We start from the raw sequence: 22,326 nt of genomic DNA, 5'->3' as shown, positions 1-22,326 counted from the left end.
AAATCATTCTAACAATGTATTTATATCATTCAACATGTAATCAGTGTGAAAAATTAATGAGATGTTTTAAATTCATTTTTATTTGTACTAAGTCTTCAAAACCCAGCATGTAACACACTTCACTTGGGATGCCCCCATTTCAGTTGCTCAGTAGTGGCTAGTGGCTACCCAGTCGGACAGCACAGCATCAGTCACATGGCAGCTGTTCCTCCACAGGGTTCTGCCTGAAGCTGAAGTCTCACTGGGTTTCTTCTCGTTCCCTGTCCTGCTTCCTCCACTCCCTTAACGGTATCTTTTGCGGGCACTGCTTAATAAATCTTTTGCATACAAGTATTCTCTTTGTAACTGAAATAAATCTGGAAGGTTCAAAAGAAAGAAAAAAGAAAATGTCTGTCATCCCGAAGCCCTGATTTGTTATTTATTTGTTGGTATATCACTAAGGTAGCTGTAAACTCTAGTGACACTGGGTTTTAGAAGACTCGGGGTTCCTTTGGGTAAAGAACAACTGATAACATAACAGAACCCTGGTTTCTTGTGCTTTGTCATAAGTGGGTGACTTGAGCCTTTGATGTCTAGTTGCTGCCAAGATAAGTGGCCTGAAGCCAGCCTACGGTGATTACCTAGAAGTCTGGGTCAGGTATGCAGCATGTGGCCTCCTGGGCCCAGGAAAGGCGATGGGGGAAGCCAGGTCATCATTTATAAGAGGAATACCAGAGAGACCTGGCAAGAGAGAAGACAAAGGCGATAGATAGGAGGTTATGTGAGTCTTGAGCTCTTCCTGCATTAGGCACAGGTCATTAGAGTGACTTTTTTGGGTTGTTTGTTTTGTTTTGTTTTGTTTGAGACAGTCTCACTCTGTCACCCAGGCTGGAGTGCAGTGGCGCGATCTCAGCTCACTGCAACCTCTCCCTCCCGGGTTCAAGTGATTCCTTTGCCTCAGCCTCCCAGATAGCTAGGATTACAGGTGTGAGCCACCATGACCGGCCTGTTTTGTTGTTGTTTGTTTTTTAATATGCCTGCAGCCTTGGGTCTAATTGGCACCACTATAGAACTGTCAGAGTGGCCAGTGCCTGTCTGATTCCAAAGCCCCAACTTGTGTGGGGTGGCTCTTCTTGGTCTCCAGCCTCACAGCACTCCCTTCTCATGCGTAAAACCTGTCTGAGCCATTAGGCCATTTTTTTTCCTCCCTCCCTCCCTCCCTTCCTTCCTTCCTTTCCCTCCCTCCCTCCCTGCCTCTTTCCTTCCCTCAGGACTCCAGCCAGAGATCCAGAGATGTCACATGTTTCTTAAAAAGACATTATAAACAGTCCCCTTGACCAAGGTATTATATAAGATTGCTTTTTATTTTTCCATTTCCAAGTAATTGGATTTTTCTGGCTTGTTTGTCTGTCAGGTGAGGTATAGATGAGTGAAGAGCCCAGCTAATTGGCTCAGAAAATAATTCCAGTCAGAAAGAGCGTGATGCCTACATTTCCTAATAGAGTAGCCCCATCATCCCACAACTGCCTTTTCCACCTTCCTTGATGCATCGTCGGAGAAAGGAGCAGACACATCTCAGGAATGCATTTCTCAGTTTGTTCCTATGAACAAGCCATTTATTAATTCAGCAAGCATTTACTGCTTATATATACTATATGCTATTACTCTTGAATGGTGGGCTTTGGTCCTTGTCTCCAGTGTTGTTGCCAGTCTAGGCCCTCTTTATGGCTTTTCTTGGATTTTTCAATTAGGAGATAAACCAAGTGCTCCTGGACTACCCCAGTGATGGCCACGAGGTCCTACCACTAGTGATTCTCCGAAAGCATTCTAGACATAGCTTCCCTTACCAATTCATACTGCCTTTCTCTAAACAGTCTGTGATTATTCAAATGCTCACTGGGCCTCCTTTTACTTTACACTCCACTGACTTAACTGATTGCTGAGGGATGTAACAGGACTTGGATGGTTCCATGGCCCAATGCCTTCCTTGATGCAGTAAGGTCACATGCGGTCTTGATGAGGCCCCTGGGTCTTGAGGGTGCTTCAGTGTCGCCCTCCTCCTTGCTTACCAGTGGGGCGGCCCTTCGGGAGGAGGGTAAAGCAGGCCAGGGATTGGCCTGCCGTTCTTCTCTGTCTCAGTGCCTTTCCTAACTCTTCTGCTTCAGGACAGCAGCCCAGCCTCCAAGCCCACTGATGGACCCGTTAATGAAGGGGCCCTGTGGGAGTCAGATGGCACAAACCATTCTATGGAAAGCAAAGTCGTCTCTCTCCTTCGGCATTCAGCCCCTTCAGACATGGCCAACGAAAGACCCTGAACTAGAGTCCCAGGTCAACCTGTAAGTAAGTAAAAGAAGCATCATCTCAGTTTGGGCTTATGTTCACTACAGCTTGAAATCCCTTAATGTTTAAGAAGAATAGACTTTTTACTTTTGAGGGGATAGTGGGGAGGGAGAGAGGAGTGAATGTTTGGTTGGGAGACTGCATTTCTGTTCTTATTTGTGTATTTAGTAATATTCATTGAGCACCTACTCCATCCAGGTCCTGTGTCAGACATTATGAGCAAAATAGATTCAGTTCTTGTCATCAGTGGGCTTGCAGCGTATGGGACAGATAGCCATTAGTCAAATAATCACACAAATAAATACTAACAAATTGTAATAAGCTCTATGAAATGTGCTGCCTTGATTCAATAAACATTTACAGGATGCCTTCTACGTGACAGCAACCTACTGGAGATATTAGAGAATAAGACATTTTACCTACCTTTGAATATAAATAGTATATGGAAGCAAAAACATTCCAATGTAATACAAAATAAATTTTAATAACTAGAATAGACAATACATCAGTAGACTCTAAGGCCTATAGGGTGGTAACTGTGTTTATATATACATATATATATTTATATATTTTTAATATTTACTCCTGAATCCCCAGGCCTTTGTTATGGTGTATGATAATACTTGGATAAATGAATAAGTAAATGAATAAAGATGATACTACAAGAGAGGGGTGCTTAGCTTTCCAGGGGGAATCAAAGGCAGCCAGATGCAACAACATGATTGACTTCAAAACAAATGAGATACTTCGTCAGTTCAATGCAATAAATATTTCTATGCTTACTTACTGTACCCAGTGCTTTTGTGAAGCGAGTTCCTAGATAGGGACATGGATCAGAATCACCAATGGGACTTTAAAAATCATTTATGCCTGAGACCTGCCCCTTGAGATTCTGATTCAGTGGATCTGAAGTGGATGAAGGAAGATACTTTGTCTGCCCTCATGGAACTCCCTACTTAACCAGGGAGACAGACAAGTCACCAGGTCATGACAGTGATGCTGGAGAAGCAGCGTGAATAACGTACTAAAGGAAACCATCACCTGCTGGAGGACAGGGAAGAGAAGGGGTAACAGTTGAACTTGGCCTTGTAGAATGAGCACTGATCAGGCAAGAGAGAGGGAAGAAGACTTCTTTAAACCGAGGATGCCACAAAGCAAAGGCTCACATGCATGAGGCTGTGTTGATAGACAGTAAACCAGTAGTTCTTAACCCGGGCTGCATGTGAAAATTACCCAGGGTAGCTTTAAAAACATGGAAGTCCCCCCTGCCCCTCCAAAATTCTGAGGTCTAGGGTGGGACACAAGAACTCGCATTTTTACAAAGCTCCCCAGGTGATTCTCACGTGTAGTAGACGTTAAGAAACGTTGCTTTTAAGAAATGTAACCACAAATAAGTGAACACAAAATAATTATGAAGCACCTTATATGCCAAGCAATGGGCACCATTGACATCATGCACTGAAGAAGTGATGCAGTTTGGAATGTAAACAGGTCACATTGTTTAGATAAAATCGTGATGGTCAGTTCTGTGGTGGATTCTTAAGGGAAACTAGCGAAGCCAGGAGTCACTGTTGGCTTTTCAGAGCTTCCACACCTTCCAGAAACTGCCTCTCAGGTGAATAAGATAATTGAATGTCTCCTTGATCTGAAATGGTAACTTCAAATTTCAGGCGATACTGAATTATCTGAGCAAGATGGACCCGGCAGTCTCGCGGGTCCTTGGTGGCCCCAGCGCACTGCAGAGGAAGGGAGGGAACCCAGGGCATCAGCTCCAAAGGTGGGGCGGGTGGGTAGCCCGTCTTCCCTCTTTATCACTAATTAGGAGAAGGAATTTGTGTCTGGGGGGTTTGTAGGTAACCCCAGGACCCTCAGCGCTGCAGCTCGGGGCAAGAGTTAAAGTCCCCGCAGTGGAGCTTGTCTCCGCAATGGAGCTTGTCTCCGCAATGGAGCTTGTCCCCGCAGTGGAGCTTGCCCGCGCTGCCCCCTTTCCAGACTGCAAGGGCCACAGTGCACCGCGCGGATGACTTGTAACAGGGGTGGGCAGGAGCACTGGAGAGCCTATGAGCACAGCGGAAGCATCCCGAGGGTCCGCCTTCCGGCTCTATTGGTGAATCCGATTAAGGGTGGGACCGAGCCGTGGTGATTGGCGGCCGGAGGGACGGCAAAGCTGCCACGCGCTTGGTGGTGGGGGCTGCGGGACTGCGGCTGCTGCCGGGTAGGACCAGGTAGTGTGCACACCTCCGTCCTTAGGAAGGAGCCCAGCAACAGATTCTGGACTTGAGTGGCCTCACCCGCTGATGTCACCCAGCTGCATGTAGGAATGGGTGGAGTCAGGCCTTGCTCTGGACCCCAGATTTAGGGGCCGGACTTGAAACCAAATTCCAAGCAGCCAGAGAGTGGGTTCCCTGGAAAGATGTGTCTTTAAGAACCACTACCATTTTGTGGGCTGCCTATTCATTAACTCATTCATTGAACAAATATTTATCGATCACCTGTGTACCAGGCACCTTGCCCAAGCATCCTAAATGCATTTTCTCATTTGTTCACAAAACCCCAATGAGATAGGTGCTGTTATCTCCACTTTACAGGTAAGGGTGCGGAGGCCCAGCCTTTTCTGGGACGCACAGCTTGGAAGTGACAGAACAAGGACTGGACTTCGGTCTGTCTGGTCCAGTGCCCATCTCTTAACCTCAGCGCACTCAGGCGTGCAGTCAGGAGAAAATTATTTATGGGATGGCAGCGTCCACAGGGCTTCTCGGTGCTGTCCAGTGAAGTATATAACAACAGTCCAGTGCTGAACACCAATGAAGTTGACCAAGCACCAAGTAAGGTCTTACACTAGGTACCACAGTACCACAAAGACGTACTTTGAAGTTGGTGCTTCTTAGGGAGTGGTAGGCAATGAACCTGTGAAGGGAGACAGAAATCAACCCATTGGGGAGTGGGAGCCATTGGTCTTGACTCTCTAGACGGGGCCTTAGCATGCTCAGATTTGAAAGTTGGAAAGATAAGTGGCGTCAGTAGGCAACTGGATTTCAGTAGGATGAGGCTGGTGGCAGGGAGACCTATCAGAGCAGAAGATATGAAGGTTAAGAGTTCTGATGAGCAACAGGAATGATGGGATTGATTTGGGAAGTATTTTGAGAAAGATTAGAATGGATCTGGTAAGCGTATGAGTTGTGGGGTGAGGAAGTGAGGCTCAGAGCTTCAACTCAGGGGGCTGAGTAGTTGGTGTTGTCAATAAGAGGGCACTGAGATGAGAAAGCACAAAATATAAGATAGAATAAAGCAAAGGTCATGTAGAAAATGACATCAGGGGCCAGGCGCGGTGGCTCATGCCCTTAATCCCAGCAATTTGAGAGGCCAAGGTGGGTGGATCACCTGAGGTCAGGAGTTTGAGACCAGCCTGGCCAACAAGGTGAAACCCCGTCTCTACTGAAAATACAAAAAATCAGCCAGGTGGGGTGACACGTGCCTGTAGTCCCAGCTGCTTGGGAGGCTGAGGCAGGAGAATCACTTTAGCCCAGGAGGTGGAGGTTGCAGTGAGCCGAGATTACGTCACAGCACTCCAGCCTGGGCAGCACAGTGAGACTCTGTCTCCAAAAAAAAAAAAAAAAAAATTGCAGTCACGGCTGAAGAAGGGTACAGTAACATCTTTGGGAACAGGAGGCACTTAGGAAAGTCTTCTTGGAGAGAAGGTCAAATGGACCTTGAGAAAGGAGTAGACCTTTCTTCTTTCCTTTTTTTTTTTTTGCATCAATTTTAATAGGCAGGGATTGGGGAGGAGAGGATTCTCGATGGCGAGATTGACATGGCAAAGGCACAAAGCAGGGGCACTCTTTCAGCACACTTTTGAGAAATAACAGCTGCCCTGGTTTGCCTCTTGTGTGGTGAAGTAGTGAAAGTCTGGAAAGTCAAATTGAGGGACATATTGTGCAAGATGTTGTACTGAATCCTGGGGTCATTGGGAGGTGCTGAATGGCTTTTGAGACAGGCAAGTGGTGGTTTGATGTCTACTTTAGAAAATTAGTTTCACTATTGTGTATACTGAAGAGCCCAGTTACAGGCTGGACTAGTGAGGGGTTTGTTGGTTGTAAGTGACAGGAACCCAACTCAAATTAGCTTAGGCCAAAAAGAGAATGTATGGGTTCATGGAACCCAAACTAAGAAAAGAGACAGATCTGGCTTCAGGGCTGATTAGATCCAGGGCCTCAATGCTGTCAAGTCAGATCGTTATCTCCTATTCCTTCACCTCCTATTCTCTCTTTCCCCATGCTTCTTGCTGCCTGCCAGCCTCCCTGTCCTCTACTGTCCATAGTTTACTTTTTGATCTTTTGAGCAAAGTTGCCATGTGTTTGAGTTTGTGACCAAGGCATTATACAAATATTAGGCAATTTTGTTATTTCGATATGTTTTTAATTTTTTAAATTATTTTTAGTTTTCGTGGGTACATAGTAGGTGTATATATTTATGAGATACATGAGATATTTTGATACAGTTATGCAATGTGTTATAATCACATCAGAGTAATTGGGGTATCCCTCGCCTTAAGCATTTATTCTTTGTGTTACAAATAACCCAATTATACTCTTTTAGTTATTTTAAAATGTATGATTAAATTATTTTTTACTACAGTCACCTTGTTGTGCTAGCAAATACTAGGTCTTACTCATCCTTTCCATTTTTTTTTGTACTCACTAATTAACGCTTTCCACTAGCCCCTGTCCCCTACTACCCTTCCCAATCTCTGGAAGCCCTCCTCCTACTCTCTACCTCCGTGAGTTCAATTATTTTAATATTTAGTTCCACAAATAAGTGAAAACATGCGAAGTTTGTATTTAGACCCTTTTTAATAGCTTTCAAAAGCTTTGAAATACCTAGTTTGTTCCTAAGTATAGGGCTACTGTGTTTTAAAACAAGTGCCAGAAAGTAGCTTTTAGTTTACTGTTAGGAGGAATTCTATTCCCCTGCCCTTATGTTTCCATAAGAAACTTCTGCTTTACTCCCATGGAAGAGAGAGGTTGGAAGGAAGGGCGGCTGACTCGTCCCCTGCCTCCTTTCCTCTCTCCCTTTTGGGATCTGGTTGCCCACAGAGCTTGTATGTTACCTCGCCTCCTGTTTCTATGTGGGTAGGCCTGGGGGCCCATCTGTTTCCATTCCCCTGTTGGAGCTTGACAGTCCTGAGACTATTTCCCTTGCAGCCGACCTGGCAGGTGTCTGCCTCTCTGCAGATCAGACTCTCCCACAGGAGGGTTGCCCCAGGGTCTAAACTTGTGGGAAGTAGTAGAAAGCTCATTTGGCTTTTGGACTCAGCTTTGTTTGCCAATGAAATACTGACCACTGACAGCAAGGAAATTTCTTATTTTCTTTTTCTTTTTTCTTTTCTTTTTTTTTTTTCTTTTTTTGAGACAGGGTCTCACTCCATTGTCTAAGCTGGAGTGCAGTGGTGTGATCTCAGTTCACTGCAACCTCCACTTCCGGGGCTCAAGTGATCCTCCCACCTCAGCCTCCTGAGTAGCTAGGACCACAGGTGCGTGCCACCGTGCCCAGTTAATGTTTTTGTATTTTTGATAGAGACATGGTTTCGCCATGTTGTCCGGGCTGGTCTTGAACTCCTAAACTCAAAGAGATCTGCCTGCCTCAGCCTCCCAAAGTGCTTGGATTACAGGAATGAGCCACTGCACCTGGCCAGTATTTTGTTTTTCATTTGCCTGACTCCTGTCACTAATTCCCAGCTAATTCCAAAAAGACAAGAAAGGGTTAGTTTATTAATAAGTTCCCAAAGCTCCAACAACTATGAGACAGGTGAGGATTTTTGGGCTGGGGCTGGGTTTTCTTTTTTATTCCCTTTTTCTTCCCTGTCTTAATAGAGTACCTGGCATGTAGAAAGTGCTTACTATTTGTTGCGTGTAAGTTAAGGGTACTAGAGTAGAGATGCCAGTTAGAAGACCTCAGCAGCAGTGAAGGTCTGAGCTAAATTAAAGAAAGTAAAAATGGAAAAGGGAGAAGGGGCAAGAAACTATGACAGGGTGGAATTCTACAAGTATTCTCATGTGCAAAATGGCATATACAAGATTATGGTTCGGGTGCAGTGGCTCACACCTGTAATCCCAGCACTTTGGGAGGCTGAGGTGGGTGGACCACTTGAGCCCAGGAGTTCAAGACCAGCCTGGGCAATATGGTGAAACCCCATCTCTACCAAAGATGCAGGAAAATTAGCCGGGCATGGTGGTGTGTGCCTGTGGTCTCAGCTACCTGGGAGGCTGAGGTGGGAGGATCACCTGAGCCTGGGAAGTTGAGGCTGCAATGAGCCGTGATTGTGTCACTGCACTTCTGCCTGGGTGATAGAGAACTTGTCTTAAAAAATATATAAAAATTAAAAAAAAAAAAAGATTATGCATTGCAGCATCATTAGTAATAGAAAAGATTGAAAACCTTTTAACTAGGGGCTTGGTTAAGTAAAATATGGTATGTCTACTCAATATAAGAAAAAATACAAGAGGCCAGGTGTGGTGGCTCACGCCTGTAATCCCAGCACTTTGGGAGGCCGAAGTGGGTAGATCACCTGAGGTCAGCAGTTTGAGACCAGCCTGGCCAATATGGAGAAAACCTGTCTCTACTAAAAATACAAAAAATTAGCCAGACGTAGTGGTGGACGCCTGTAATCCCAGCTACTCAGGAGGCTGAGGCAGGAGAATCGCTTGAACCCAGGAGGCAGAGGTGGCAGGGAGCCGAGATCGCACTATTGGGCTCCAACCTGGGCAACAAGAGTGCAACTCCATCTAAAAAATAGAAGGAATACAAGAACTTCTTTGTTACTGATTTAGAAGGATTGCTGAGATACATTAAATGAAAAGAACAAGGAGTAGGATTGTGTGTAGTGTGCTACCATTTGTGTAAAAAAGGGGGAAAGGGGAAGATATATTTCTTTTTTTAAAAAATACATACAATACCTCTGGGAGTTACACAAGAAAAAATAAAGGTTGCCTGTGGGGAGAGGAAATGGGGGGCTGGGAGGCAGAAGATAGGGAGATGTTTTCCTGTACAGTCTTGTATACTCTGAGTTTTGAACCAACTGAATGTGTTATCTCTTTAAATAATAAAATACAAATACATAGATACAGTCATACACGTTTCAAAAGCAACATGGTGGTGGGAGCAGTAGCAGGCCTGGTGACTGATTCGATGTGGGATGTGAGAGAAGACATGGGAGATGACTCTGAACTTTGCAGCCTGAGTGACTGGCAAAAGGGCAGCCTTTTGCTAACAGAGTCAGGAATGCAGGAGTGGCAGTAAGTCTGATTAGGGGCACATGATCTTTTGGGGGCTACTGGGGTATCCATGGAACCATGTCCAGTATTTTGAAATCTGAGTTTTCAGTTGGGGAGAAAGATTCAAGTTGGAGATTTGGTTTGGAGAGTCATTAGAACAGAGCTAATATGTGAAGACTGAGGCACGATCAAGATTTTCAGGGAGGGAGGTGGACTGAATAGAAGGGAGAGGGATGCGGATCTTCACCAGTCAAAGTGACACAGAGTTAAGGATGCTGCTCATAGACTGCAAGCACAGAACAGAACTCGTTTGTTGCTGCTCCTTGTGCCCTAAGAACAGGGAGGAGGATGGTCTCACTCCCTGCCAGGATGTCCTGGCCCTTTTCTGGATGCCATGCTCACTGTTGAGCTCAGCATCCCCTGCAGGAATAACTGCTAAAAGTAATCATTTTTCCTCAAGGAGGTTATGCCATTACTAAGAATTCTATTCCTTTGACTATTTCAGTCTTCACTTCTTTCAACTTTCATATTCCTCAAGGACCAGTAACCCATTTTTGGTGCTAACCTCATCTCAAAGTACAGTACAGCACACCATAAGGGCACACTATAAATAGGGATTAGATAGTATTACTATTTTTAATCAGTGCTTTTAAGAGGCAAAAGGCAATTGTTTGGGCTGTCCTGCCCTAAATTCACCTTAGCCAGCACTCATTTTTATAAATCTAATTTTGTCCTTAGAAACAGGCTGGTTGTTTTCTTGTCATCTCGTATAGTAATAAATGTTCTTAGTTCAAATACTTTTGCTTCCTGTGTTTCCATAAGTTTGGCTTATCTATTATTTTGCTTTCTGTGAAGAACATCCCCCCTTCCCTCATCACTCTCAATCACCATTGATTTCATAGTTTTTTTTTTTTCAGGAGACTATCTCAGAATCAGAGCAGCTTAGTGAAGTAAACATTTTAGAAAATCTTTCAAAAATATAGTTTGACCTTAAAAGCACAGAGTAAGCTGCTTTTCTTCCACTACGTGGTCTGAATGTGTCTGAAGAAAAACAGAGCACAGATAACATGGAGTGGACCTAAATTGGTCCAGAAATTTGGAATACAATACAGAGACCATTTGAAAAGTAGCTCCGTGCCCCCGATCCCTTAATGCAAAATTCATGTCAGTTCTACAGCATTTATTTTTATGTTTGAGACTAAGAATTTCTCACATACTGGTATTGGCAATGAAAGGGATCAGAATATGCCGCCCCAAAATACACCACTTTGGCAGAAGGATTATTTTGAGCTGAAGGCATTTGAAAAAAATTAGACACAGGAAGAACTCTCTGCCCTTTTTCTATCTGCCTAAAAGCAGGGCATAAATTTCCCCTTGTGAAGATGCCCCCTCCCCTTGCCTGCACCAAGAGGAGAACAACACCTATCACCAGAGATGGAGATAGAGATGAGACAAATGCTACTAAATAACCTTTAACTACCATTAGTTTCCCCCACATATACCTTCTAACAAGTTACCAGCCCTAGAAACCCCAAACCCTTTTTCCTTTGTCTAGTCACTTCTCCACAATTTATCACCCTCTGTCAAAATAGTGTATAAGCCCCCCAGTGTAAGTGCCTTTTGGATTTTTATTTGTTTTCTGTGGAACCTCCCTGCATGTAAAATTAAACATAAAACTTGTATACTTTTTCTTCTGTCAATCTGTCTTTTTCCAGTTAAATTTGCAGGCCTCAGGGAGAAAACTAAGAGGGTAGAGGAAAAGTTTTTCTTCCCTGATGGTTATGTTCCTAAAGCAAGAAAATTGTAGACTACAGCAAATTCTGGCTTGCCCCTAGACATCTACAGAGAACTTTTTTCTTCTCTGTTGATGAGAAGCATGGATACACAGCCTGTTTATTCAAATATTTATTGTGTAAGCTGGATACCACAGAAAGTGCTTCATATGTCTTTTTTCATTAAATCCAGTGGGAAGGCACTATGATGATAAGTATTTGTTGAGTTAACTCGTTAATCAAACCATCAAACCCCATTATATAGTTGTAGGAACTGAGGTCCATGAAGGCGATGTTTATTGCCTAAGATCAGGCAGTGAGTTAGTGGTGAGTCAGACAGGGCTAAGTAGATACCAAGCAACATTTATGCACATATAATTTCTCTACACACGTAGATATTTATTTAAGTTTAAGTGCAGAGTTCTATATTTTCTGTATATGATCTTTGTTTTGGAATTTTTTGTTAAGCTATAATTTACATGCAATAAAATGCAGATATCTTAAATATACAGTGGGATGAATTTTGACAGTTGTAACTGATTGATTTTTTAATGTTATGGTGTCAGTCAGTTCCTCTTAATTGCATTACCTATGTATTGAGAAACATCAATCTCTAGACATAGGGAATGTCATCATGAACTGACAGCTAGTGAGCCATGTCACAATTTATTCACTGTGATTGCTCCCACAGTATTTTCTTTGTTCACTTATATTAGTGGCATCGTATTAACCCCTGAAACGAATTTTTTTGGATGAACCTGAGGCAATATTTATAGCATTTTTATGTCTGACTCAAAAACGAATTTCATGAATATGCTGTATAAGGCAGTTCACTTCAGCTGTTAGTGGAATTGTGAGCCGAGGGATTGTCTCATGGGCCTGACCCTACAGAAAGTTATGAACTGGTCTATGTATTTGCCCTGTCCCTTCTTTAGACACTTCCCCAATATAGCTGGCCTCACCCTCCCCTGTTACTCCCAGCCTCCTTTACAGAAGGAAAAAAACTGAGGGGACATGATGGCTCTCCTCAGATATTTGAGATATTTGAAGGGCTTTCCTATACAAGTGATTTTAACTTGTTTTATATGGCCCCAAAGGACTGGCCGACTTGCTTGCATTCATTCATTCTTTCATTTAACAAAACCCTACCAAATACTAAGTCTGTACCAGATAGTATGTTAGGTGTTTAGGCTCAGTACTGAAAAAAACCAACAGGGAACCCATTGTGAAGCTTAAATTGTAGGTGGGGAGGCGGGTGTTAATCAGATACCCTCTTTGTAATTCCTAGTTTGGGAGGGAGAGTCAGGAAGAAGGAGGAGTTTGGAGGGGACATTCTAGGAGCTAAGGGCAGCTCAACAAATGGAAAGGAATAGGGGAAAGGCAGTATGGCTGGAGTGCTGAGCGGGGAGTGGTGCCAGACTAGGCAGGTGGTTGGGGGTGTGGGAGTGATGGTGAAGAAGTTAAGAAAAGATGAAGGATGTAGGTGTAGGACCAGCTGGTGGAGATAAAGGTGTGATGGATTTCAACTCAATATAGAAAAAAGCTGTTTAACAGGAAGAAGGGAGGACCTGGGTTGTGGGGGTGTTTCTTATCACTGAGAGTGTGCAAGTAGAGACTGGATGGCTATTTTTCAAGTATCTGGTAAAGGCTTCACAATTGCAGATAAAAGATTAGACACTAGAAGGTCCTTAAGTCTCTGGACTTGGAAGTCTCTGAAGTCTCTTCTAACCCAGTGAAAGAGAGAGATGAGATGGCTTCCTGGGATTTTGTAGAGAAGATGCCTTTCATTGGCGTCTAGTGGGTGGGAAATGAGTTGATCAGCATCTCTTAGGGTGACTGTAACAGAATCACCTATTAAATGTATTTCAGTTTAAAATTTAGGTGCTTGGATCCCATTCCTGAAGATTCTGATTGAGGAGGTCTAGGGTAGGAACTGGACATTTACTTATTTAGATGAAAAAAATTATAAAGCAAACTTTAAAACTTTTACCTGGAACAATAGAGACTATCTTTAGGAAATCATGATGGTGAAGGATTTCTTAAGTCAGAAAAACAAAGACCATAAACGAAAAGATTGAAAATGTCTACATTAGAATTTGAAAACTTAATGCTTGATCAAAGATATCAGAAACAAAATTTGAAAAGAAAAACAACTATCTGGAAGTTGTAACAGAAAAAGGTTGGTAATTTGTTAACAAAAAAGGATTGGTATTCAGAATATACAAATAATATCTACAAATTCTCACGCCTGTAATCCCAGCACTTTGGGAGGCCGAGGCAGGCAGATCACTTGAGATCAGGAGTTTGAGATCAGCCTGGCCAACATGGTGAAACCCCATCTCTATTAAAAATACAAAAATTAACCAGATGTGGTGGCACGTGCCTGTAATCCCAGCCACTTGGGAGGCTGAGGCAGGAGAATCACTTGAACCCGAGAGGCAGAGGTTACAATGAGCCAAGATCGTGCCACTGCACTCCAGCATGGGTGACAGAGCGAGATTCTGTCTCAGAAAAAAAAAAAAAAATCTACCAATTAATTGGAAAAACACCAACAACATACAAAAAAGGAGGGGGCAAAAGATTTGGAAGAGGCAAACCATGGAAAACATAGCCCAAAAGGCCAATAAGCAAAGAAGAAGATGTTCACGCTCTTGAGCTATCAGAGGAATGCAAATTAAAGCCATACCTCAGTGAGACATCGTTTCATATTCCTCAGACTGGCAAAAACTAATGTCCGACAATCCCAAGTGTTAGCGAGACTCTGGAGCAACTAGAATGCATATGCTGCTCATGAGAGGGTAAAGTGGCACACTCACTTTGGAAAGCGAATGTGACACTATGTAGAAAAAATAACAGTGCACACATCATGACCTTGCAGCTTCACTCCCGGGTATGGAATCTAGGGATATGATTGCACTGGTATTCAAGGTGGCATGTAAAAGGATGTTCTTTACAGCATTATTTAAACATTGGAAACAACCAAAATGTCCAACAATAGGAGAATGGAGGACATTGATGCAGCAGGGTATCATATAGCAGTTAAAGTGGGTGGGTTAGAGCTACAGGCATCACCATGAACAAATCTCAAGAGCAAATTGTTCAGCCAGAGGAGTTAGTTGCAGGAAGATATGCATGCTATATAGTATTTACTTGTGTAAATTTTTAAAACATGCTAAACAATGCAGTATATTGGAAATGAGTAAGTACATAGTATAAATATAAAACTATGAGCAGGAAGTATAAGCCCAATTAGTGATTGTTTCAGGGGAGGGAGAGATGAAAATGGGGTCAGGGAGAGGTACACAGGAGTTTTATATCTGTAATGTTCATTATATTGTTCTTCATTATTCTGTATCTTGAAATATTTCATAATAAAACAAGTTAGAGACAAAATTCCAGGTGATTCTGATACATAGCTAGGTTTGAGAACCAAGAGCTAGAATCAGTGCTTCTCAGATTTCAATGTGCATATGAATCCGAGGGAAACCTTGTTAGAATGCTGATTCTGTTTCTTAGGTCTGGGGTGGATCCTGGGACATTGTATTTCTCACTAGCTCATATCAAAAGACCACACTGAGCAGCAAAATCACAATGACCTTGGTGTCCTCTAGGAATCTTGCTACCTAGGGACTGTGCAGAAACACCTGTTCCAAATAGTAGGCATCCCTTCAGGGTCTGGGCACAGCTGGGGGTAGATCTTGTGAATCCCAGTGGGGAAACCTTATGAACCTGGAGAGACAGACTTTCGAGGGATTTCCCCAAAGAAGTAGATCTGCAGGTGGTTAAGGGAGGTATGCCACAACATATGTTGTCTACTGAGTTATTTTCCTTATATTAAGTTTCCATTTAATACAATTTGGTCATGCATTTATAGATCCCATGTGGAGTGATGTTTCCCAAACTAAATTATACTCTGGGCTGGAAAACCCTCAAGTCTTGACCTTACAGGAAAAGAGAAGCCAAGGTCACTGTCACTGAAGAGTTAAGACAGGAGGGAGCAGGTGTGCAAGCATCGTACTTCACAGGAACCACTTAGTTGGTAATGTTTCCCAGGTTTCTGGATGATGGGTCTTGAGCTGAGAAGAGTGTGACAGACCTCCCCGGCTTCTGCTGTGGGCACCCACACCCGAAGACTGCATATGCTACTGACGAAGGGGATAAAAAGAGGCTGTTTTACAGTTTGCCAGATTTGCTATATACATATTGTGCTTTGCTTGCACAATATTTTTGTTCCTGTGAAGTCCTGTGTACTTTGTATCTTTCTTTCCCACTGCACTGTAAGCTGTATGAGAGCAGGGACCACATATCTCAGGTTTAGCACCTGGCACAGTGCCTGGTACCTTGTAGGTATTCAGTAACCTTTTTTTAAGTGAGTGAAACTCAGATACAGTATTTTAAGTTAAACTTTTTATTTTGAGATAATTATAGATTCGTATGCAGTGGTAAGAAATAACATAGAGACATCTCATGTACCCTTTACCAGGTTTCCCCCAGGGGCAGCGTCTTGTGTAACTATAGTAACTATGGTACTGTATTGCAAGCAGGAAATTGACATTGAGACATTCCACTGATGTTTAGATTTGCCCAGTTTTACATGCAGTTTAATTGCATGTGTAGGTTCCTGTATCTACCTGTATTCACAGACAAATACAGAGTTCCATCCCCAAAGGCTATCTTATGTTGCCCTTTTATAACCACACCTCCCTCCAACCTCCCTCTATAACTCAGTCATTTCAAGAATGAATCATACAATTTGTAACCTTTTGGGATTGACATTTTCCATTCAGCATGATTCCCTGGAGATTCATCCAAGTTGTTGCATACATCAGTAGTTTGTTCCTTTTAATTGCTCAGTAATATTCTGTGGTGTGGAGGTACCACAGTTTGTTTGACTGTTTGCCCTTTGAAGGACATCTAGGTGGTTTCCAGTTTTTGGCTGTTATCAATAAAGCTGCTTTGAACATTTTTGTGCAGGGTGTTGACCATACATTTTCATTTTTCTGGGATAAATGCCCAAGAGTGCAATTGCTGGGTCACATGGTAATTGCATATTTCACTTATAAGAAACTGCCAAACTGTTTTCTGAAGAGGCTTAGCTTAAAATTTTATAGTCCCACCTGCCATGGATGACTGGTCCAGCTTCTCTATTTCCTTGCCAGCATTTGGTATGGTTACTATTTTTTATTTTAGAGATACAATGGTAAAGGCACTGATAGAGATCATTATTGAAAGGAATCTTGCAGTGAATTGCCACAAGACTGTATTAATGTTAGTGAACCACATAAATTTCAGGGGCACATGTCTGCCTCAGAAACTTAGTGGACACACTGATTCTGTAGGAGGTGTGCTTTCCAGAATTAGAGAAAAGAAAAGTAGAATGAGAAAGATGACTGAAAAACGTAAACAATAACTTCAAATGTGCTTGAAAGCATGTCTGAGAATGTATACTGGCAATTGGTGGGGGGTGCAGGGAGAAGAGAAAGGGAAAGGAACCCACCTGTGTTCAAGTAGAGCAAATGTAGTAATTTATTCAGAATTCCTTTATTCAACAAATATTTATCAAGTGCCCTGTTATGAACCAGGAACTCTATAAGGTACATCAGGGCATGGTGATGGCCAAGACAGGTAAGATCCATGACAATTAGAATAACTAGCATTTATTTAGTGACTACTGTGTGCCATATGATCTCTTTCAGTCCTCCCATGGAGACAGATACTGTTTTAACCTCCCATTGCAATGAGGAAACAGGCTCAGAGAGGATAAGTAACTTGTCTGAGGTCACAGCGGTCATGTGTGATGGAGCTGAAATTCAAATCCAGGAGTATCTAACCACTTTATGGTTGGTGGATCTTGCTAAGGGATGGTAAACTTAAGATCCTGGTACGAGGAACACATGGTATTGTACCCCCAGAAACACAACAGGGGAGCAGGGAACCGTCTGGAGAGTTAGAAGAATCAAAGTGCCCTGATTTCCTGGGTCCCCTTTTGCTTTGGAAATCTTTCTGCTTACTTCCTACTTCCTATGTCTCAAAGGCCTTCAAGAGGACAGAATTGTTCCGTTTCATTATTAGAAGTTAATGTGGGCCAGGTGCGGTGACTCACACTTGTAATCCCAACACTTTGGGAGGCCGAGGCAGATGGATTGCTTGAGGCCAGGAGTTTGAGAGCACCCTGGACAGCATGGCGAAATCCTGTCTCTACAAAAATACGAAAATTAGCCAGGTGTGGTGGTGCGTGCCTGTAGTCCCAGCTACTTGAGAGGCTAAGGTGGGAGGTTTGCTTGAACCTGGGAGTTCAAGCCTGCAGTCAGCTGCATGCTGCCACTGCACTCCAGCCTGGGCAACAGAGTGAGACCCTGTCTCGAAAGAAAAAAAGAAAAGAAATTAATGTCATCACATCCCTGCTTTTCTGTGGCACTTTACTTATCTTCAGGAGGAGAGACAGCTGGTCCCTTCTGTGCAAGAAGCTATTCTAGCACCTGTTGTTAGGAGGCCCTGGGTTCCCTACAAGCCTAAACCTACAGTCTGGCACATGGTTTAGCTTCTCTGTCCCTCAGTAAGGAGAATCCCTTCCATCTGTTTCTTACTGTCTGCCTATAGTGGGGCAGTGGCTGAGGCCTTTTCCTAGAGCTCCTGACTGTTGGTAGGCTTCTGAACAACTGCCTGTTACTTCTTACAAATTCTCTACTGATCTAGAAGAGTCTCCCTTGTCGCTGTTGGCCTTAACTCTTCCACCAGGCCTGGACACTGCTGAGGCCTGGCCTTGTGGGGTCTGTTGTGAGGTCAGCACTAATCTCAGTGTCAGTTGAGTGATGACCCGGATCACTGAGTTTGGCTTCCCCTTGGGGGCTGGCTGACTCCCTTTTCTTTCCTTATCCGTTTTAACAACTCTTGACTCTTTGGAGGAGGTTGTCCTGCTTTCCAGGAATGTGACTTACATCATGGAAATCTGTCTAGCTTCTACGTGGAGCTGGAAATCTTTGCTCTCATCCCAGGCCATATTTAGAGATTTAACATGGAGGTCCTCAGCTATGTTCATGCCTGCGAAGTGTGATTCAGCATCCTCACACGTTAAATTGCCAAAGCAGAAGGGTTTATATTTAGAGCCTGGACCACGTTGCCTGTGGGAAACTTGAAGTTCTTTTTGGTACTTCAGGTCACTTCCTCTAGCCAGGTTTCAAAGTCTCTTCCCCCTGTCGTGGCAACAGTGGGTCCCAGGTATTTTCTAGGTGAGGTCAAACTGCTAGGCCAACGCTTTTAGGGAGGAGATGTAGTGCTGAAACATGATGCCACCCTCAGCGCTGCCCGGAGAAGCCTGCTGCTTGGCCCTGGGTCTCCCTTACTGCTACTCAGGGATAAGAGGCAAAGCATTTTATTTAAAATTATTTTAAAATTTAGTAACCACTTATGCCAACTTTCTAAAAACCCAAGAGGCATTCATATTACTAATAAGAGCTGGCTGGATGTGGTGGCTCATACCTGTAATCCCAGCACTTTGGGAAACTGAGGTGGGAGGATCACTTGAGGCCAGAGTTTGAGACCAGCCCTAGAAACATTGTGAGACCCCCCCACCTCCATCTCTACAAAAAAATTTTTTTAAATTAACCAGGCATGTAGTCCCATCTACTCAAGAGGCTAAGGTAGGAGGATCGCTTGAACCCAGGAGTTCAAGCCTGCAGTGAGCTATGATTAAACCACTGCACTCAAGCCTGGGCAATAGACATTGTGCTTAGAACCTTGTCTGCTTTTTCTTGTTTATTCTTTATAACCCTGCTAAGTAGATGATATTTTCAATTGCATTGTACAGATGAAGGAACTAATGCCCGGAGAGGTTGAGAACCCATATCTGTGACTGAAGTCCATGCTTTGAGGGACTACATTGCATCTCCTCCCGTGGATAGAAACCTGGATTAAGGCCTTGTCCTTCCTTATAAAGAGTGCTGCAGAATGGTTAACAGGTTTCCCAGGATTCCTGAGTCATCTGGAAAAGGAGTATGTTTCAAAGCATTGTTTGTGGACCACCTGCATCAGGATTCCCCTGGCTGCTTGTTAAAATCACAGATTAACTGACTTACAACCTCTCAGAATAGGGCCAGGGAATCTGCATTTTTGCAAAGCTCAGACTCTAGTCTGAGCAACATGTCCTCTGACATGGTGTCAGAATTTTTTTCACTGACACACTAATCAGTTTCTGGGTAGGCCTAAAACCAACAGTAGGGATTCAGGAGACTATACTATGGGGGTTGGCAAACTTTTTCTTTAAAGGGTCAGTTTGTAAATAGTTTGGGCTTTGTGGGCCGTATGGGTCTCTGTTGGAGCAATTCAACTCGGGGCTATTATAATCCAAAAGCAACCATAGACAGTTCATAACCATTGGGCATGGCTATGTTCCAATAAAACTTTGTTTTCAAAAACAAGTGGTGGGCTGAATTGGGCTGTAGTTTGCCAACCCCTGATCTAGAGTCATCCTGGCCCACCAGCCCTCTGACAAACCCTGTTTGTGGACCTTATTCTTACACTACTTTCTATTACCTATGGAGAGCTGTATCAACTAAGATAAAATTACCTAATGTAACAGGTAAACCCTGACTCCTAGTGACTTAAGGCAATAAAAAGTTATTGCTCACTCATATCAGAGTCCAGTGAGGCTACTCCTGGTTAGAATCTTCTATGTGGTCATTTAAGACCCAGACGCCTTCATATTGTGGCTGTATCCCTCTTCCGCCCCAGAGTCCTCTCTATGAAGCTAGCAGATAAGAAAAGAGACCAAGGATTATTCATGGGAAGGTTTTTTGGTTTTTGGTTTTTTGTTGTTTTTTTTTTGAGACGGAGTTTTGCTCTTGTTGCCCAGGCTGGAGTACAATGGTGCAATCTCAGCTCACCACAACCTCCGCCTCCCTGGTTCAAGTGATTCTCCTGCTTCAGCCTCCCAAGTAGCTGGGATTACAGGCATGCACCACCATGCCTGGCTAATTTTGTATTTTTTTTTTAGGAGAGACAGGGTTTCTCCATGTTGGTCAGGCTGGTCTCGAACTCCTGACCTTAGGTAATCCTCCACCTTCGGCCTCCCAAAGTGCTGGGATTACAGGCTTGAGCCACTGCACCCGGCCTTCATGGGAAGTTTTTATGGGCTGGGTCTGGTAGAGGTGCCCCTCATTTCTACCCATATTTCTTTGGCCAGAGCTGTTATTGTTTGGGATCCAGAAACTGATTTCTCAAGTCCATGAGGCCCTTGGTCTCTCGATTCATTCTGTTTTCGTCTATCTTTGCTTGAAACCCCTCCAGTTCTTTCCTGGGCTGTCTCTTCGTTGTGAAGAACCTTGTTAAGTTCAGCCAAGAGGAGCCAGTGCTCAGCTTCACTCTGATTGTTTCTAGCCACTTTCCCTAGAGCTGCAGGCTCGCTGAGTACATGGTCCACCTTCTGAATGACTGCAGGTGTAAGTTTTACCAAATATTTTGCTACCATCTAATACAGATTTCTATCTCTTCAGCCTCTGAGATCCGTTTCCTCACTGGCTGCTGCCTGCCTACTACTTTAGGTTGTTGTTATTATGGCACTTCTGTATTAGTTCAGGTAAAATGGCAGCTTTAACAGGTAGACTCAAATTCTACCTGATTAACACAACTAAATGTTTGCATTTTGCTCACATCATATTCTAGTACAGATGTTTTTCGTGGTATAGCCTTCCATACAGACATTCTTCATGGTGTGCCTTCCCTGTGGTCAGAGACCCACGTTTTTCCATCTTGAAGCTCTGCCCTCCTGCAGGTCTCTACAGCCTCTCCGTCCAGCTGGCCACAGGCTAGGAGATCAGGCACATTTCAGAGGATGTGCTGGAAGTGATGCATATCCATCACTTCAGCCTATGTTGTCTTGGCCAGAGCTCAGTCACATGGCCACACATCCTGCAAGAGGGACTGGAAAATGTAATCCAAGCCCAAGACAAAAGGAGGACAGGTTTTGGCGTGCACATAACGGTGGCTGCCTTATAGGCCAGGACTCTGGACTGAGGGAATAATGACCAGCAGGGAATAATAATGGCTCATTAGTGGGGGTGGCAGTGGGCAGCCTGCCCTGGTAGAAGAGGTGCTGTCAGTCTTTAGCTAGTATGATTCAAAAGATATACAAATACCTTCATTAATGCAATAAGCATTTACTGCATGTCCACTATGTGCCAGGCAGTAGGCCAGACACTGGGCCTTGGGAGGAGAACAAAGCTCCCCTTGGACCTCTGGGTGAGCCACTCTACTCATAACCCTTGTGCTGCAGGCCTAGAGGCCAGAGAGCGTAGGAAGGGAAGAGGGAAGTGGCTAGGTCTTTTTAACTGGCTGGTTTGAGTGCCTCCTACAACCCAAGAAATGCAGCCCATATACGTCAGCCTGGTTCCCACTATTAGCAAGCATCCCTCTGCGGTATATTGAATGAAATGTAATAAGGGGGAAGGGAGGGCAACACACAGTGGACATTCTCTTTATAGCTCACTCCCTGGTTGTTTTCATAGGACATTGTTTTCCTTCTGTGAGGCATCTAAGGAAGGTGGTGGGTCTAGGATGTAGGGTTATGTGTTTGTGTCTGGCTGCTGGTAAAGTTAGGGAATCGGCACCATGTCTCAGAACCCCCTCAGCAGATCTGATGGCAGCACAGGGAGGACCCAGTGCTCCACATCCTCACTTTTTTCGTGTTCTTGGCTATTCATGTTAGAAGCTGTTGCTGTTGTTGATTTCCTAGTGGGCCTGGCTGAAATTGAAGCGTCGGGTTGAACTCTGGGCAGACAGAACATTTAGTCAACAGCCATTGGGCATCCGCTCTGTGCCCGATCTCTGTCCAAGTCCACCAGCACTCCTCTCACTGGAGCGGCCAGTAATGCGGGCTTGGTGACTGATATGTAGGGCAATGGCAGTAGCTTCCAGGAAGGTTTTCAAAATGGGCTAAGAAAATGGGCATAGAGGACATATTTAATACA

General features: G+C 43.8%; 1 protein-coding gene across 28 annotated transcripts in view; it reads left to right on the top strand.

Annotated features, from left to right (window-relative positions):
- The window catches only part of GARNL3 (GTPase activating Rap/RanGAP domain like 3), a 171,981-nt gene that overhangs the window by 16,953 nt on the left and 132,702 nt on the right, over window positions 1-22,326 (top strand). For 12 of the 28 annotated variants that reach the window (XR_012424389.1, XR_012424386.1, XM_074016513.1 and 9 more), the window contains one exon: window positions 2,145-2,315. The exons of 7 other annotated variants lie outside the window; for them this stretch is intronic. Coding sequence is in view for 7 of the 21 variants with exons in the window: in XM_015436529.3 (XP_015292015.2) it covers window positions 2,145-2,315 (171 nt within the window). In the remaining 14 variants the exon portion in view is untranslated. Of the gene's footprint in view, window positions 1-2,144; window positions 2,320-19,169; window positions 19,355-22,326 lie in introns of all 28 variants that reach the window. 9 more of the 28 variants (XM_074016505.1, XM_074016508.1, XM_074016511.1 and 6 more) reach the window with 2 other exon arrangements.

Source organism: Macaca fascicularis, chromosome 15, assembly GCF_037993035.2.
Source record: "Macaca fascicularis isolate 582-1 chromosome 15, T2T-MFA8v1.1".
NCBI lineage: Eukaryota > Metazoa > Chordata > Mammalia > Primates > Cercopithecidae > Macaca > Macaca fascicularis.
This window is presented reverse-complemented; position numbering and strand designations above follow the sequence as displayed.